The sequence below is a fragment of the Ammospiza nelsoni genome, chromosome 5 (genome assembly GCF_027579445.1).
Source record: "Ammospiza nelsoni isolate bAmmNel1 chromosome 5, bAmmNel1.pri, whole genome shotgun sequence".
NCBI classification, from domain to species: Eukaryota; Metazoa; Chordata; class Aves; order Passeriformes; family Passerellidae; genus Ammospiza; species Ammospiza nelsoni.
The window spans coordinates 45,943,840-45,962,791 of record NC_080637.1 but is presented as its reverse complement, the minus strand read 5'-3'; the positions used below and the strand labels follow the sequence as shown (position 1 = coordinate 45,962,791).

At 38.5% G+C, this 18,952-nt stretch overlaps 2 protein-coding genes across 6 annotated transcripts in view; one reads left to right on the top strand and one right to left on the bottom strand.

Moving 5' to 3' along the window:
• The window catches only part of APAF1 (apoptotic peptidase activating factor 1), a 32,004-nt gene extending 20,558 nt beyond the window's left edge, over positions 1–11,446 (bottom strand). For 2 of the 3 annotated variants that reach the window (XM_059473257.1, XM_059473259.1), the window contains exons 1-10: positions 11,232–11,446; positions 9,943–10,084; positions 9,476–9,665; positions 8,047–8,244; positions 6,870–7,053; positions 3,846–3,958; positions 3,195–3,326; positions 2,548–2,786; positions 1,435–1,602; positions 529–660 (exon numbers count right to left, since the gene is read on the bottom strand). In XM_059473257.1, coding sequence (XP_059329240.1) covers positions 529–660; positions 1,435–1,602; positions 2,548–2,786; positions 3,195–3,326; positions 3,846–3,958; positions 6,870–7,053; positions 8,047–8,244; positions 9,476–9,665; positions 9,943–10,080 — 1,494 coding nt within the window. In that variant the 5' untranslated portion in view covers positions 10,081–10,084; positions 11,232–11,446. Of the gene's footprint in view, positions 1–528; positions 661–1,434; positions 1,603–2,547; positions 2,787–3,194; positions 3,327–3,845; positions 3,959–6,869; positions 7,054–8,046; positions 8,245–9,475; positions 9,666–9,942; positions 10,143–11,231 lie in introns of all 3 variants that reach the window. The other variant, XM_059473258.1, reaches the window with a different exon arrangement.
• IKBIP (IKBKB interacting protein) lies at positions 11,399–18,952 on the top strand. Of its 3 annotated transcripts, XM_059473261.1 has the most exons (5): positions 11,399–11,654; positions 12,273–12,365; positions 13,235–13,463; positions 14,162–14,279; positions 15,134–18,196. In XM_059473261.1, the coding sequence occupies exons 3-5, from the start codon at positions 13,270–13,272 to the stop codon at positions 15,959–15,961; spliced, it is 1,140 nt and encodes a 379-aa protein (XP_059329244.1). In that variant the 5' UTR covers positions 11,399–11,654; positions 12,273–12,365; positions 13,235–13,269; the 3' UTR covers positions 15,962–18,196. The 3 variants fall into 3 exon arrangements, with proteins under 3 accessions (XP_059329244.1, XP_059329245.1, XP_059329243.1); XM_059473262.1 differs by lacking the exon at positions 12,273–12,365 and having other exon boundaries at positions 18,171–18,952; XM_059473260.1 differs by lacking the exon at positions 12,273–12,365.

The window sequence follows — 18,952 nt, the reverse complement described above, 5'->3', positions numbered from 1 at the left end:
AAAAATGACAGCAATTTCTTTAAGGTACAAGGCAATTCTGGAAACAAGAGACTTGCCCATCTAACTCTTGATGGGGGATTTTTGCTATTGAAATCAGATAATGAATTTTTACACCAATCTCTATGACATAAGAGGAAAAAGACTTCTGAAGATAAAAAAGTAACTAACTGATAAAATGCTCTGATGAAATCAATCTACTTGTATTATTACACAATAAAGAGAGCTTGGGTTTTCAGAAAGGTTTAGAGAAAACTTACTAAAGCTTCTTAAAAAGGAAAAGAAAACCACAAGCATTATGGTATAAAATAGGAAATCTTCTCAAGCACTTGTTGAAAAGACAAGACACAAAGGGTAGAAATAAAGCAATTTTTGTAAGGGACAGCAATTATGAGGACCTCTATGTTGAGTGTTCACCCAGGTGGACTAAAGTCAAGGGGAAGAGAGGCTCAGCTGGGAGAAGGTCTGGAGGGAAAAGCAGAGGTAAAAGTGAGTAAAAAAGGGAAGCACAGGACACCTGTCAGAACCCACCTGCTGCATTTTGGCACCTGCCATGTGATATGCTAGAAAGTTATACCAGTACATGCAATCCTCTTGAGATAGAACAGGTGTATTAAGCTTGTAGTATTTCTTGTACTGATTTACTATGTTTTTATGTAGCTCCTGCAAAGTGAAGAAAAACACACTTTTGGCACTGAGGAATTATAAGTATTATTATTATTACATTGTAAATAGCATTTAAGAATAATATTATTTCTCAATTGTAATACATGAACAAGTGAAATAAGAAAGCTTACCATCCAAAAACTGTACACCTAACCTAATTCACTGCTAAAGACTTCTCCAGGAATATTCTCTGTATACTGAAGGACAGAAAAGCAAGCTGTTAATCCTCCTTCTCATACTGAGATTAGCTACCAAATCTCTCTTCATCTTAAATGTGGGTAGCCAATAACAACAAAAAAGGATCCTTCTAAAGCAAGACAAAAAACTTGCCTTTTCTTTATACCTACTCTTTCTGCCTTGTACTTCAGAACTGAAACTGAGCCCAACTTACAGGTCATCTTCCTGCCTTAAACTGAAAAAAAAGGAGCAAAAAGCATTTCTCTGCATTAAAGTAGTCTTTTATTCTGGCAGGGCCTTGATGTCTTTGGAACCAACAGTGGAACATTACATCTCCTGCTGGAAACATCTGATAGAGAAATAATGGTTATAGAGTCTTCTCTCAGTTTAGTTTCTTAGCTGCAGATGTAACCATGAAGAAATACTCCCACAGTTTCAAGCTGAAAACTAGTATTTTTAATTATTCAGCCTTAAGTTAAATTTAATTTGGACCTATGCTATGAAGCCACTCAAGATACAAACAAAGGAACATTTTCTGCAAGATGCCCAGCTTAGGAGAGTAAAGTTGAATGCAAGTATCAGTTGACACACTACCTGAAGCTGGTTGCGGTTCTTCTCTGTGAGAAAGTCAAGCTGAAGATCATGTAAATAATAATGGAATGACTTCCCATTACGATCACAGAACAACAGTGACTTGTTAACAAATTCCTGTAGTATATCTTCAACTTCTTCAGTTTCCATATCCCAAAGAATACAGAGAACCTAAAAAGTATTTACACAAAACCAGAAAAGAGAATCAGAACCAAGTTGTAATATGATTTGTATGAATATTATAAAAGGCTAGCAATTAACTGTCAACAAAATGCATATTAACAAATATAGACACAAAGGGTAACCAATTCAGTAAGTTACCAATTCCTTCATACCAGACCACTGGACAGATAATAGAAGCCAACCTATCTTTTGTCTATTTATTCTGACTTATGGTGACCATAAAAGGAGACAAATTCCACATAACAGTTTTCAAGCTTTCAGTGAGCTCAATGACAATCTAATTAAAGAACATTATACAGAATGCAGATTAAACTTATCTGGTATTCACATTCTTTGAACAGAGAGAGACATAATTCTCTCTCCCAGGATTTTTCCTGGGGAAGGCAATAAGAAGCTAAGAAAATAAGAGAACAATTCTAATCTCTACTTGCTGCTCCTGTTGTTTGGCACACGTGGAATGCGTTATGGAGATTGTTTTCTGAGAGTGATTGGTTAATTGGGTTCTGGTGATGGTTGTTTGGATTGACTGGCCAATTGGGTCAAAGCTTTGTCGTGACTGCCAGGAGACAGTCACAGGTTTTTCTTTAGTAGTATCTTTTCAGTATAGTATCTCTTTAGTAGAGTTATAATATAGTATTAGTGTAATATAACGTAGCTTAATAAGGCATTTCTTCAGCCTTCTGAAATCATGGAGTCAGAGCATTGATAAACTTAAACTGTATGAATGTGTTTATTCAGTTATGATTATTTTGGTTTCACTACTAACAATTCAAGTCATGATGCAGTAATGTAACAAATCTACCCAATCTAGTAATTATTATTAAGTTACATACTGTAGAAGTTATACATGACAATTACAAATTTTGAGAATTCTTTAAGGTTGTTGTTTGTATCTCACCAAAAATCACAAGGTTTCTGCACTGCTTTTATTACCTTAGTAGGTACTTTAACATCTTTTGGGAGGATAGAGAGGTCTTTATAGTAGTCTTTGTAATTGTCATCCAGCTGCTCAACACTTATGGACATTGCTTCATCAAGAGCTTCGTAATCATAGGAGGAAGATTTTCTTATTCTTCTAAACTGCTTATTCTGCAGCTGCCTGAGATAGTATTCCCAGCGGCTCGGGAAGTCTCGGAGTAATGCACCTATCAAGGATATCACTAGAGGAGAACCTGAAGGAAAAGATTAAATCAAATTTAGTGGTCGTCAAGGAACACAATCCAACAGTTGATGGTCATATGACTGAAACAGGTCATGTTCCTAATACACTGATTAAATTCTTGAGGTGTGGAGCATAGATAAATAAAATAAGCACTCCATGTAGACATTTGTAAACTCCCCAGATTTAAGTGTAATTGTGGTGCAGAGAAAATATACTGAGGAAAACTACCCAAAACTCAACATGAGACTTCTGCTAAGCTTAAAAAAAACCCCAAAATATTTAACAAGCCCTTGTATTTTACTTAACATATATAGTATTAAAGGATGTTCCCGTCTCAATTTTTAAGTCAAAATATAGAAGAAAAAAAAAAAAAAAGACATTCAGTGGTAAATTGTATGACAAAGAGCAACTAGAATACCTTTGCATTCTCTTACAAGAGTGTTAGCTTGTTCTGGAAGTTCTGATATTTTCATATTCACAAACAGGGATAAAATCTCCAGTCCTTTCTCATGTGCTAGTCCACTTTCCACATGAACCTCATATTTATTGCCTAGAAACAGAAACATGGAAAAAATTTCAACTAATGTAAGAAAACAAATGGAATTCAAAGTATTTCCCAAGCAAAATCTGGAGCAAAGCTTCATGATTTTTTGCATAGTATTTTATAGGACTAAGAAGAGTATAAATTCTACTTATCAGAATCAGTTTGCATTAGAGACACATACACAGAAAAAAAAGCAGACTATAAGCTAATAACTACAAATGCATTACGAGCAGTCACTGGTGAATAGTGTAGAGATCATCAGTCTAACAGCACCAGTGTCACAGAGGTTAAATTCTTCTGTTGAGAATTACTACACTCATCAATGTAAACGTCTAACTTTTGGGATAACATACAACACTTCTTTCACAAAGAGCATAAAGTTTTTCAAAGCAGAATTCTAAAACCTTGCCACTTGTGCACAGATTGATAGACAGATTCTATCAGATTCTTTTGAAAGCTCACAAGAACAAACTGCAGACACAGACACACAAAGTCTGTGGTGCAGGAGAGGAAAGTGTTCCTTACCAGCCACAGCATCTGTTACACTCCTGTCCCTGCTTGTGATCAGTACCTGACATTGATTATCGAATGCTTTTAACACCCAGGAATCCCAAATGTCATCCAGGACCAAAAGAGATCTAGTGAGAGAAGAAATACTTCAGATCAACTATTAATGCTAAAATAAAGTATTGCATTCTAATAAAGAAAACAAATTTTCATAATTTAATATTAGTATGCAGAATATCTTAATAGTATGTCCACAGAACAGTAACAAAGCTGGTAAAGGGTCTAGAAAATGTTTTAAGAGGCACAGATGAGGGAGCTGGGGTTGTTTAGTCTGGAGAAAAGATGGCTCAGGGAAGACCTTATCAATCTTTATGACCTGAAAGGAGGTTGTAGCCAGGTGGGAGATGGTTCTTTGCCATGTCTCAAGGGGACATATGAGAGGAAATGGCCTTAAATTGCAACAGGGCAGTTCAGATTAGATATCAGAGAAAATAATTTTCTGTGAAAGAGTGGTTAAGCAGTGGAATAAGCTGCCAAGGGAGGCAGTGGAGTCATTGTCTCTGGAAGCATTCAAGAAGTGTCTGGATGTGGCACTTAGGGGATATGGCTGAGGTGATTATGGTGGTGCTGGGTTGATGGCTGGACTTGATGATCTTGAAGGTCTCTTCCAATCTTGGTGATTCTATGATTAAACACTGTGCAAGAAGCTGAATGCAGTTATCTCAAAAAGGTATTTACCATTTATTATTTCATAGCTACAACTGAAGTGCAAACAATGTTTTGGGAAACATTTCCATTAGTAGACACCAGGAAAACCAGAAATATTTACTGGTTTTAAGTCGCTAAGTATCATAAATTGAGAAAAGAGTTGTATAAAACTAAATAACTCTGACACAGGTTAGTGATGAGCTTTGTGGGAAAGCATTTAAGTTTCCTTTTGACTCAAGAGTTTTCGATTTTGTTCTTGTATCTTTGGAAAGCTGTATGAGACTAACCCTCTTGTGAAGCAATTGTCTTGAATGGCAAGGCTCTTACATAAATGATATTTCCTACTGACTACATACTCCAATCATATGGCCAGCCACATTTGTAGGTTCCTACATGGAATCTCACCAGAATAATGTACAGTAGACTTCCCTACACCTGCCTATATATAACAGAGAAGTTACTGAAAACTGTGTTTAAAAGACGGGGTTTGAGGGAGCAAGAAGTCAAAAAGACCAGCTGGCAAGCAGATGTATGAAAAGAAATAACAGTTACTTGCCTTCAGCGAGTTTTAGCTATTGACACCTAATCCTACAAATTGTTTACATTTACTTTGCTTGCTTTTTAAGGGATGGAATTTTCCACTCCACTCGTTACTGGTTAAGTTGTCCAATTCTCACTGAAGCACGACAAAACGTCCGTGTTTTTGTTCAGCTAAGCGGCTCTTACGCCATCAAAGCCTGTAAATAAGGATTTTATCCTCCTTAAAGAAGTGCATACACACCAGACCACATTCTCAAAGATACATTTAAGTCTTGGACACTCCTATCTCATTTTTATACAACTCCTCTATTAATAACCTTTTGAAAAATCAGAGGGTTCACAAGAATACTAGCATAGCCGTGAAGGCCTCGTTTTGTGGCACTTCCACAATTGAAAATATGATGGGTGACATGAATTACATCCTGATTATATGTTTTTAATTAACCTGAGCACTTCAAAGTTCTCCCATTCATTAGGCACCAGTGATTTTTCTCTTCCAGTCACACCAACAAAACTTAAATTCTAATTAGGATTATTTTAAAAACCTTTTAACAAAGAGAAACCAAAACAAACAAAAACACACCCCAAACAAACAAAACCCTGTGAAAACAATCACAGGAGATTAAATTCTGTAATTTCTTATTCTAAACTACACCATAGTTTCCAGTTTTCATTTGACTAATAATTTAATCCCAAGAAACATACTGGCTTCAAAATTTGAATTCTTTGTCTAATACTTTATCCCCAAGAGATGTACTGGGTTGGCTGTCTGAATCCAGGTATAGCTAAAGTGACTTCTTGCTGCCAAAGAGAATTCCAGAACCAGAGAAACAGAACCAGCTTCTTCCCAAGCTGCAGTGAAGCTTTGTTTCCCATACACGTGGACCCTCTATGAACCTTACTCCCAGGCACGTTCCCCTCTATTTCCTGCCATGCCCACTTCTGCATTAAAGAGTTTTGTTTTCTTTTGTTTGTTAATAAACAAGGAATAACAACGGAAATGTGTCAGTGGAGACAACCACTTCACATCCCTCAAGGAAAAGTGCACTTTCAGCTGATAGATTTCTTTGGGAGTACCTGTCAATATTTCCCATATCTTTTCTTCAAATTAAATATTTTTATTTTTCTTCCTGTGCAGAAATGCCAGTATGTCATCCACAAAGATCACAAGGATGGAGCATTATTCCCAAGATAACTCACTAACAAGCAGGCGCATTTAGTTTAGTACAAATTTTCCCAGAGAGTAATTAAATCCTCAGCAAATAACAAAAACTATTGCTCAAAGGTGAAAAAAGCAGTGCAGTGACTGAGAAAGACACTGGTTTCTTGGCAATAATTAGTCACATCGTGAAAACCTGATTTCATTTTGATACCTCTAGACCAAGGACTTTCTAAAGACACTATCTGTTCTGGAAAGGAAGAATTTTCTGCACCCTTTTTTCTACTGTATGATCCTCACATATCAATAAAGTGGTCTACACACACAGTGAGAACACTGAAAGTTAGAGAAATCCTTATTTCCAGTTGTTTGTTCCTATCTTTCACTATTCAAACCCATCCTTCATTATTTCACTATTTGCTTTTTCAAGCAAACATGACTCCTGCACAGCTGGTTAGCATATTTTGTAAATAGAAGTCTTATTAGCCCAAGTTAGGAAGTTGGTTAAAAACCCAAAAATGTAGACATGTGTAGACACATGTAACCACAACACAGACAGCTCAGGTGATTGGACCAAAGTTACTCTGCAAAGTTTTATCAGTTGAAAGAATAGTATTTGATTTTACTGACATCACCTGGGGTATTTGCGCAACATCAGCAAACGAAGACGATCTTTAGCCTCCTCAATGTTCAGTGGTGGCCTTTGTGAAAGAGTGGAGTCATGTTCCAACCTACTGCAGAGATTCTGAAGTTTTATCAGCAGCCCTGCTTTGTCCTGCTTCCCAACAGAGATCCAGTGAACTCCTCCTGGAAAGCAATCTAAAAAGAAAAGCAGTATTAATCATGCTGTACATTTTAAATAATTTTAAATATTTTATACCAACTTACAGTAGTAAGTCAACAAACCTCTAAAATCTGTTGCAAGCCATCCCTGCAACTCTACTATTAACACCAAAGGGTGGTTCTACAAAACTACTGTTTATTTTTAAAGGAGTAGATTCTGTAGGGCAAGTACCCACAGAATTTCCACACCATCACTGATGCTGTTGTCCCTCCTTTCTACACATCTTCCTTCCCATCCCTCCACAGCCCCTACTGCATCCATCTTCCTGCTACCATTTACATTTTTAACTGTGTAGCACTGCAAGAGTTCAGAGCCTGGGGTGTAAAAAACACCCTGAAACAGTGATCAAGGAGACATCTAGAAGAATCAGCAGAGGATGCTATAGCATCTATCCCTACATCATTATTTCCTTTAATGCCAAGTCCTACTTTATCCTCCTAGTGTCCTGTGCAAGGAAAAATAAATAAAATAGAAAAAATGCCATTAAACAGTTGCTTCTATGACCTACTTTAAGCTAAGGCAATACTAATCACCCACAAACGCCTTTCACTATTGAAATCTATGCAAAAGTTAGAGCAAGATTTTTTTAAACTCACATAGCAAGGAGAGGAGTCTGAAGACCTTACAAGCAATGCCCAAAAGGAATACAACTAGATATATTATTTTGCACTAACAGAAATAACAATTTCAAGTTAATTAAGGATGCATCTACTCTCATAAATCAATGCAGATTCTAAGGTGAAAAGCTATTCCAAACCTTTTTCTAAAAATTAATAGAATACTTAGTGGTCCTAAACCAGGAAATGGTTATGAAAGTTGTATGTTGCAAGCAAATATTTCAGAATCACCTAAGAAATTTAGAAATCCAAAACACTTCCAAGGTGACATATGATATTGCACCATACATGTCCAATATGTGTATATCCACAGTGATATTTATAAAAATACAGATGTTTTTCTGAAAGTACCTTCCAAGAGCTGAGGATCCCTTAAAGCTTCTGCTGTTGAAACAGTCTTCCCACAGCCTGCCATTCCATAAACTGTGACCCAACCTGGGTCACTTCCCAAGCAGTACAGTTTCTTTTTAATAGCATCTACCAGTTTTGGTCGAGTGACAAACACAACTGGTCTCTGTGGTACGCCCCCTTCGCAGAGAATGGTCTTCACTAAAGTTAAGAACAAGAAACATCAAAATAAAACATAAGCTCTTTTCAAACTCAGCCAAACAACTCTTCACCCAAAACTAGTGGGCTCCCTCCCCACCTCATGTCCCATAAAAATGCCCTAAAACCTGCTGGACTCAAAATACCAAAATCTAAAAAATATTGTTATTTAGAAATAAATTACTTAGTATGTAACTAGCCTCCTATCTAAAACAATGTTCAAATTAATAACTGCACGACGAAAGCTTGTTACATTAATCCCTAGAAGTGTAAAGAGAATTAACATCTCCCATGGAAACTGTGGCAAACACAGGAGCTCAACATCACTATACCCAACAAAGAAGTCACTTTCTCAGCCAGAAGTCACCACACCGTGGATGCAGCAGAAAAGAAAGGATGCTGTGTAGGGCCTTTCCTTGGCAGGTCACAGCACAGCACCAGGGCCCAAGCAAGACTTCCATTGATTTAAGCTGAGATTGCATGACTTGAAAGAGGTAAAGCATAAGAGGAAGGGAAATGTGCACTTCATCTGCCCACTTTGTGGCCATATGGAGTGACATAACTGATAAACTTTGATTATCTAACATAGCCTTGAACTCCACATGCCTTTGACACTTATTAAATGCAGAGTGCCAGTAAATATGGCAGTTAGTCATATGCAGTTAGCAGGTTCTGCCCCTTAGAAACTACAAATTTATTTCATGTCAGTCAAAGATGATCCTGATGAAAATGCAGGTATAAGTTATGGAACTTATATAGGGTAACTAAAAGATCTGGTGGAAAGAATTAAGTAACCTAATAATTAGATCAACTAGTCAATAATCAACTATATCAGTGTAGGTTGAGAGATTCCAGATTAATCTTCTAGATAAATATCAGAATTTTTGAGGCTACAAGTTTTTCTTTTAATAGGTACAAATGAGAGTCTTCCTTTCTCTAACTTGTAAAATTTTTGTTGTGAGTGAAAACCATAAGAGCATCAGTTCTCCTGCCTTTTAAAATCAGCATTTTTCAATATAAACACTTTCAAGACGACCTATAGAAATTGTAACTGTTGTAGCTCTCCTGTCATATTTAGATGAAATGGACATAGTTGCTACACTACCAAAACAAACAAGTGCACCAACTGCTCCTTTTTCATTGGAACAGGTACTACACACAGTCACTTTCAAATGAATAAAAAAGACAGCTTTTGTTCACACTCAAGCACAGGGATTGCTGCAGTTACACTGACCGTAGGAAGTCATTCCATCCATTGAACTCTTTCTGTTACCAGACGAGACAGCAGGGATGCCATCCTGAAGAAGTGCAGCAAGATCTCTGTACCCTTCATGGAGCAGTGCATTATAAAAGGACCTATATGAATTATTATCTTTTGTAAGAATAATGTTTATTAGCATAGCTGCTCGCTCCTTCCGTGTATTCTAGGAAAAAAAAAAATAGAAGAGGTATTATACAAAACTAAGCAACCTCAGAAATAATTTAATATATCACTCTGTAAATTATAGACTATTTATAGTGATAAAAATAGCCTTTAGCTTACCAAGCCCTTAACATTATTAATAGCAACAAAAACTGTGTGCTAGACTTTGACAAAGCCAGGAATTAGATAGTCAGAAAATACTATTTTATAAAGGATAAAATACAGGTAAAATATGTGAGCAAACTAGGAAGTGAAATAGCAGTGAGTGATAATTCTACCTGTTGCCTCACTTTCTCCTCTTCCTGTAATGTCAGTACTTCATCAGAAATCATGCGATCCATAATATAAGAAGTCTTGATGTCATTTTCCAGTGCTTGACGATTCGTAAGCAAATAGTTTCTACTCTTGATATCCATATTTCTTCAGGGTGAAAAAGAGCAGGGAGAGGGGGTGAAGTCAAGTCAGACTGGGAACATAACTCACAAGCATGAGGAAAGAAGTTTTAGAACAGCTTATAAATTTTGGTATTAAAATCAGAAAGAGTAGCAAAGCACAGCTAATTCTGAAAATAGAAATTCTTTTCCCCATTCCTATGAATTTATGTTTACGAACACTTTCAGAACTACAAAACCAAAGACTACAAGCTTCTTATGTACTAGCACCTTGCTAAATGTCTCTATTGAAAGGTCCTCTCCCTGCTCACTACATCTTTCAATTTTTTTTTTTTTAATCCTTAGATCATATGGTTGGGACAACAGGAGGAGAAAGAGGACTGGTCTCATCGCACAGGATAGATGCATTGTTGTCTCCAAGTTCAAGACTCCATACAAGGACACTTGGATGTTGACATATGATGGAAGAGGGAGCACCCAACACTGCCACTGAGTGCGCTATACCTTCCTTTATCAGCATTTGGACACACAACTTCAAACTCGCATTCTTCCTCCATATCATAAAAAACCGAATGTCTGAAGAAAACGGGTGAAAGCTATTGACTACGGCATGAAGGTTTCCCAGAACTGATCAGCGACTCCGAGAGTCCCAATTGATCAAAATGCCCTCTCTGATCACACTCCTGCCAGCAAAGATCCATAAATAAGTCCAAACTCCTCCACAAAGCACCCATGCAGGTGCCTGCAGAAGCGTTCGCTTTTTCCGGCACTCTCTCCTGCAGGAGCTGGGTAGATATAGAACAGCTGCCTGTGGATAAGCCCGTGATGGAGTGCCTCTTCCGCTGTGCCGACAGAATTTCCTATTTTCACTAAAAATTACATACTTAAGAAAGCATTTATCCCACCGCACCGCGAAGGAAAGGAGACGCTAAAGCTCCCTGGTCGAAAACCGGATAATAATGACAATAACACTGCCACACGCGAGGCAAATACGGAAGAAATCGCTCCACAAACATGCAAAACAAAGCGTTAGCTCACACCGTGCCGCTGGTGCCAGCCGCCAACGAAACAGAAACCGAGGCGCTCAGACCGCCCGCCCGCCGACCCCTACCCTGCCCCGGCGGCACCCCCGCGGTCCGGTCCGGTCCGGTCCGTCCCTGCGGTACACCGCTCACCTGGCGGGCAGCGCGGAGCCCCGGCGGCGCCGGCCCCGAGCCGAGCCCCGAGGCGCAGCCTCTGCCCCGCAGCTCCCGGGAAGGCGGTGCCGGCAGCGCTTCCTCCTTCCGGGCCTGGGCGGGGAAGGGCCAGCCCGGCCCGGCCCAGCCCAGCCCAGCCCGGCCCAGGCCAGCCCGCTCGCTGCCTGCCGCCGCCGAACAAAGCCCCGCGCTGCCTCCCGCGCCGGCGCGGAGCCGCCGAGCCCCGGCTGTGCGTGCCGGGATCGCTGCCCACGGCGGGCGGGCCCCGGACGTGGCGCACCGGGCGGGATGCACCGACCGCGGGCAGGGGAGGGGCCCCGGGGCCTGTAAACGTGGAGCCTGCGGGGCAGGGCGGCCCTGCCCGCCTCCGCCCCCACAGCTGAGGCCGGAGCGGCGCGGCGGGTACGGGACAGCGGCCGCAGGGACGGGAGATGGGGAGGCACTGCCGGGGCTGGGGGCGTCCTGCAGGGCGGGCTTGGAGGGGATGTGGGTCAGGAGGAGATGTGGGTCACTCTGGGGGGAGTAGAGGGAATGTGGATCACTCTGGGGGGAGCGGAGGGGATGTGGGTCACTCTGGGGGGAGCGGAGGGGGCAGTCGGTCCCTTTGGGGGAGCGGAGGGAGCAGTCGGTCCCTTTGGGGGAGCGGAGGGGGCACTCGGTCCCTTTGGGGGAGCGGAGGGGGCACTCGGTCACTTTGGGGGAGCAGACCGGTCCGGAAGGGTCTCTGGGGAGCTGCGGCTCGTCCCCTGTACAGCGCCGGGCTGCGCGCTGCAGCCGTCCTTTCAAAGCAGAGCTTTTCTCTGTGAAACTCTTTCCCTAACTACCATTCAGAGCTCTTTTTTCTTCTCCACTTTACCTTCATGGTATGTGCTGTCGAACCCAAAGATGTTTTAAAAGCTTCAAAATACAGTTTTTCTGTTGTGGTGGCTTTTTTTGCTTGGTTTTCTTTGGGGTTTTGGTTTTTTTGTGGGATTTTTTGGAAATGGAAAACTTTTTTCCCTCCATGCTTCAACCTCACAGCGTGCTTCCTAGTACAGTGGCTCAAACAGCTCTAAGCTACCTGCATGACAGATTAGATTTTAAACAATGCCTGTTACCCCTGTACATGACTATGTAAGTATCTCCAAATATTTATATTTTGATATGTGACTAAGCAGAGCTGCAAAGTGATCCAAAAAACCAGCACAATAGTTTGGTCTCAAATTAGGCTAAAGCAACTCTGCCAAGGATCAAGTCTATTTTGAGCAGTATGGTGGAAGATCTTAGGCTTAAAAACTACACTCTGTACTTCACTTGGATGATTAAAATGTGAGCTAGAGATTCATATTGCCTCAATCTATTCTGACCTTAATTTTATCAAGAGGAAGTTACAGGGTTTTTTTTTTTCTAGAGGCATGATTTCATGAATCTTCTGAATTTTTCTGTCATGACTTTTTGTTAACCAACATTTGCGATTTTACAGATGATATGAAATCATTACAATAGAACTACTAAATTAAAGCTTGATTTGCAATTTTATTTTTTAAACTGAAAAATTAGCTTTCCCCTTTTAGTGCGGTGTAGGTAATAATTCTTTTTCAAATCTACAGGTAAAACACAAGTTCATCAGTGAAATTGCTGATGAAATTGTCACAGTCCTCAGCTACAGAAAGAAATACACTTTTAATCCTTGTAATTTTAAATACATTTAACTTAGCCTTTTCTACAGCAGACAGAATATTTATGGAAAGATGAAATTAGCTTAAGCTTGGAAAGTTAGTTCAGTTGGACAAAATATGAAAGCAGTGCTCTGTAGTATAGAAAGCAAATGAAAGTGTTATGATACTTTACAAAAGTTCACATAACTAGGAAGTATAGTGAACACCAAAAGAAACATGTTTAGAGGTGTATTTGTGAACTTAAACTTTATTGAGGATATTTAAAAGTAAAATGTAAGAAGTAAAAACCAGTCCTTTCTGTTGTTGTTTTTTTTTTTTTCCTAGATCTCTCCTTTGCTTCTGCTTTTTAAAACCACAAAATGTCTGAAGTTAAGCCAAGGAAAAAAGGTATTTCTTCATCCAAGACCAGTGAAGGTTCACAGAAGGCTGAGAAACACAGTAATTATGAGAAGCTGGCAAGTCCCAGGAGCAGCAGTAATCACAGTTCCTTTTGGATGGACTCAAGGACAAGTTTGAGTATCATTTCCCTTACTGTTTGCCTGGTGGTGAGCTGGTAGGTAACTCTCTAAAGAGGATTTTAGTATTTTCTTTTGTATTTTGTGGGCTTTATGATTTACATATTAACAGAGGGCTTGGGCTGTGTCTAGAGAAACTTGTTAGAGGCAGAAGGATCCAGGAAAGAGTAGCAGTATTGACAGGAATGGAAACATGGGTGTGCAGTGAGTTACTGTACAAGCTCCAGCTGTTACATCACCCTGAAGGTGCCTTGCTCATGTATTCTAAATATCTGCTTTGGAGACTGCATCTAAGTTTGGAGAGCAGCTTAGGCTGACAGGAAGTTTGGCAGGCAATAAGTAATTGGACAGAAGAGATGAAATAGAGTTTTCTGTAAATAATTTGCTCAGCAGCGTAATAAACCATTCATCAGGTGGAGTCTTTAAGTAAAGGTCAAATACCTTTGTTAAAGATGTTTTAAAATATCTTAGCAGCATCAGTGCCTTAGTTACCTTAGCATGCAGTGTAACAGCCAAGACATCTATGGATGCCTCCTTGCTGTCATACCTCTTTTAGAAGATAACTCCAGTATCAAGACAGACCAATTTTTTTTTTTATTTTGGCCATGTATTGATCTAGCATATTTTGTGAACACAAATCCCTCCAGTAACAATTTTCTGTGAATCAAGTCATGGAATACTTTATATATACTAATTGAGAAGTTATGTTTTCTGTTCATTTACTTGAAATTTGCAGGTTTCTATTTCAGCGGTCGGGTCAATTTGCTGATCTGGAAAGAAAGTACAATTTTTTACATCAAGAAGCTGAAAAAATCATGGATGTGGGAAATAAAGTAAACTTAATTTCTGAGAAGGTAATCATTAACATCTTAATTGGATGATCTTTGGTGAATATTTGTCATTGCTTACTTCATTGTTATTTTGTTAATTTAACTGCCTGTTTTAAAACAAGTTTTCAGAATGTGTTTTATTTGCCTGTGAAGAGGCATTTAGAGACTATTTCATGTGACAAAGCATGTCAATCCATGCCATTGTTACAGTATGTGAATACAGTAGCTGTGCCTCAGTATCATTTTTTAGAAACTAAACCATTTTGAAGAACTTACATCCATGCACATTTCATTTTACCAGTCCTCTCTTGTGTGCAATTCTAATGTACACTGATTTGAAGAAAATTTACCAGCATTTTTATCTAGCAGACCTGGTCTAATGATATGAAGACATAATAAAGTGATAAGAAACTACAATAGTAATGAGAAAAGACATTGCCACGTGTGACATTACCAATTAGAAAAGCTGTGCTGGTTGCTGAATTAGCCCTGATACCTTACAATAAGGATGGTAGCATGGCATGGCTCATGCCAGTGATTTTGTTTCAGCACTGATCTCAGAATAATGTCATTTATACATGATGTAATTTGGATATTTATATCCTATACTTCAGATTGCAGAATGTTGCATGAGATTTACTGTATTTTGGACACAAAAAACCCCCAAACGTAGAAAATTGCATATATGCTATAGAAGTTCAACAACAGACATAGCTTTTTTCCATGACTGTTTAATGCTAGGTTAATCAACAATATTTTAAAGATGAAACATGGAAACGCACCATGGAGGAGCTTTGTAACAAGTACAGTGGTTTTTAAGGGACTTTATTACCTCTTAATAAATGGAAAGACTTTTCTGTTCTTACTTTTAAATGCAGCTTGAGTCTTCTGAAAGTATCCTGCGAGAAGCTGCCTCATCCATCTCTGTGATGACTGAGTTTGGGCAGGAAATGTCTTCTCTTCATAACACCATAAATGATATTCAGAACAATGAACAGACTCTATCTTTAAAGTTGCAGAGCATTAATGAGAAGTTCCAAAATGTAACAAATTCCTGGAGAAGAAGTCTGGATGAAATGAACACAAATGCTAGTGGTTTAAAATCTGAAGCAAAGTTCATACATACAGAAGTTACTTCCAAAATCAATGAAGTTGACCAAAGAATTAAATCCCTTGCAGAAAGGGTAAAAGATTTGGAGGACAGTACAGCCAGAAATATCAGAACACTAAAAAAGCAGGAAGATGATGAATTCTCTAGAGTTGAACAAAAGTTGAACTTGGATGCAAAGTCAGTTGAAAAGCTAGAAGAAGAACAGAATAGTCTGGTAGCCAAGGACACAGACCTGAATCAGAAACTTGCAAACTACGAACCTAAAATTGAGGAGTGCAAGACCCATTTGCCAACAATTGAAAATGCTATTCACTCTATTCTTAGGCTGTCAAGTGACTTGCTTGGTATGGAGAAAAAGATAGAGGACTTGAAGACACAGCTGTATGCTGTGGAAAATGACATGCTGAAAACTGTGTCTGATACAGTGGCCATGCAGAAGGCTCTTGAAGGCCTCCAGTCCAATGGCAGCTTGATCAAAATGCAGCATGAACTAGCTGTTCTAGAAACAGGGCCTGACACAGCAGTATCTTCAAAAGCAGAAGAAGTAACTTTAGAAAGCTTTCACTTAGAAAATGACCAGAATGGGGATAAGTGAATTTGGCCTTAGGTTTTTCATTGATAAAAAAGCACTTTTCTATAAATAATGTGATTTAAATCTATGTCAGGGATAGCTGATGGACTGTCATTGATCTGAAGATCATTGGAACAGCTTGAAAGGTTGAGAAAGAGGGTAGAGAGCAAGAGAGTAATACTTTGGTAAAGAAGGAAAGGAATATTTTCTTAAATTAAGGATTATTTTCAGTTTATTTATTAAAAGATCTTTTTTTATTAAAAATAATTTGAAGCCAAGTATTTAGATTTAAGGGAAAAAAGTTCATATTTTTAGTTTGTATTTAGCTTTCACTACTTAGTTTCTTTTGTTGGTACTTTGTGTATTATTTTCCATTGACTTGTAACACAGTGAACTTATTCACTTATTTCTCAGCTGAGATAGCTGTACCTTGCTTTTCAGGTGTTGTACACCATAATGGTTTTGTGCTGCAGGAAAGCACTGAGTACATTTTTAATAGCTGAAGCTTAGATAAAACACCCTTAGAGGAAACCTGCTGAGAACCTTGTATTGTTCTGGTTTCTATACGTTGGCATTTACATAGCACCTGGTTTGGTTTTATTTTTGGTGTGTGTGGGGGGGCATTTTGGTGCTTTAGAGACAAATTTTAACCTTTTAACATTTTCTTCTGTAGGATGCTCTTTGTTAGGCATTACATGATACATCTTGTATTGCTTTGCTTTTGAAAAGAAAAAAAATTAACAATGACACTGACATTGTTTCCCAAAGTTTGCTGAACCAAGAGCTGCAAAAGTAATTAATGAAATCAGTGGAGTTATGTGCTTGGGAGCAGGGAATATCCAGTTTACCCACAGACCTACTTACACATGATCTAATACTACCTAGTAGGCCTAGTAGATATTCATTGAAATTTGGATCTCAGGGACAACACAAATTGTCTGCAGACTTAATGGCTCGATAATTTTGTATTTCTCTGGGAAGGAGGTTACTTAGTAGAAACAGTATGAACACATTTATGACTTAATCAGACCTAATTTAAATTAGTCTGGGTTTGTACATTAATTTCTTTAGAACTCCACTGAAATCTTCACTAAACAAGTAACACTGTCCATTCAAGGGACTATCAAACCAGTGTTTCTCAATGTTATAAAACTGTGTTGGTTTCATATAATTATTGCTTATGTATAAATTTCTGTTTACAGTGATATTCAAAATAAAAATATATTGTAGTGAATTTCCCTGTCCTGATGCATAAACTGTTCCTCCAGAAAGGGTGCAGAGTAAATACTTTAGTGTTCCCTGTCCTATTAGGAAAAACTATGATATAAAGAAATGCTTTTTAAATATTTTTCACAAGTTTCAGGTTTTTTTCAGTGTTTCAGTTCTAGTGTTTCTCCTTTGTATCATTTTGAGGCAGGGTGGTGGGAGTGACAGTGGTGTGATCCCTATTCTTTCATCAACCTCAACCCTACGGAAAGCTGAACGCGCAGGAGATTCAACATGAAATCCTCATCCTTGGAGGCATTAAGTAGGAAACAAGCACAACTTTCCACAACCTAAATTCTGGTCTTTGCTTTTGAGCAAAACGGTTCTGAGCTATTGAGGAACGACCAGCACTATTGAAGAGTTAAAAATACTGGTTTCTGTGATTTTTTACTACTAATGTCCAGAAAAGGATTTATATGAAACTAATTCTAGCCTCATAGAAGGTGTTTCAGTTTGCCTGTTTGGTGGTTTTTTTCTCTCCAAGTTCTACCCTGACTTATTGGGGATTGAACTGGATAGTTTCACTTAGATAATTTCCTTTCCTCCTCTCAAATTTGAAAACCAAGAACCAATCATAAGAAAATAAATATAAAAGCATGAACTAGCAAATCAGGACAAAAATCCAGCAGTAGCATGAGATTTCCTTCACTAAAATAGCTTTTATGGAGGCTTAAAAATTCTTATCTATGGAAGAAGATTCCATTTGATGACTTGTGTTTTCAGAGGTCACCTTGGAAAGTCATATTAGCACCTTCTTGTTATTTTTTTGTTGTAATAGAAGTACTAACATTTATTATGTATACTGACAAGAAAAAAAAAAACCTGGTTGTGTTGTAATAGAAATTGATTTCCTAGAAACAGAGTTTGCACTCAAATTGAATGTCAGAATAGTAGGCTATTTCATTGAAGTATAGCTTGAATTTTGATATTGACTTGTTAAGCTAGAAATATTTTTGTATCCTTCTAGTGTGAAAAGACTTGGAACTTAATGAAACAGCTGGAAGATCTTCAAATAATTTCTCACATTAAATATCTGCAGGAAGATATTTATACAATGAAAACATGGTCTAGCAGCATAATTAAAAAACAAGAAGAACTGGAGAAGAATTTAACAAGCCTTTTTCATGCAGTTTCAAGTGCTGAACAGAACACAGCTTCTGTAGCAAAAAATGTAACATTGACAATTGTGACAGTAAAAACTGACATAAGGCGCATTTCAGGCCTGGTCTCGGACATGACTGCACTGACAGATTCTTTGCAAACACTAGAAGATAAAGTGGAAAAAGGTGAAAAAGCAACAGTAAAAAACATAGGTGACCTCCTTACCAGTAGCATCGACCGAAGTACGAAAATACAAAGCCTGGCATCCAGTAATGCAAGGAAAATCGAGCAAATCAAGACAGCACTGTCTGAGTTAAGGAGCGATTTTAACAAGCATTCCAATAGACTTTTGAATCTTGAAGGTGACAGAGCAAAAGTTCTGAAGACAGTTACATTTGCTAATGATTTAAAACCTAAGATGTACAAAGTTAAAAAGGAGTTTGCCATCTTGGAGCCTTTAATAAATGACCTAACACTGAGAATAGGAAGATTAGTGGAGGAGGTCTTGCAATGGGAGAAGGAAATTGCTTTACTGAATGAGAAATTGGCCAATCTAACAAGAGTTCAAACCGAGATCAAGGATGTGAAAGATGAAATAACCAAGATTTCAGACATTAATTGATCACTGAAAGGCCACTGCCTAAAGAA

Excerpts from the sequence above, each read along its gene's own strand:
- IKBIP (XM_059473260.1), top strand. The coding sequence starts at position 13,270 with ATGTCTGAAGTTAAGCCAAGGAAAAAAGGTATTTCTTCATCCAAGACC. Across the intron at positions 13,464-14,161 it reads GTTTGCCTGGTGGTGAGCTG|GTTTCTATTTCAGCGGTCGG; the intron begins GTAGGTAACTCT and ends TGAAATTTGCAG. Across the intron at positions 14,280-15,133 it reads TAAACTTAATTTCTGAGAAG|CTTGAGTCTTCTGAAAGTAT; the intron begins GTAATCATTAAC and ends TTTTAAATGCAG.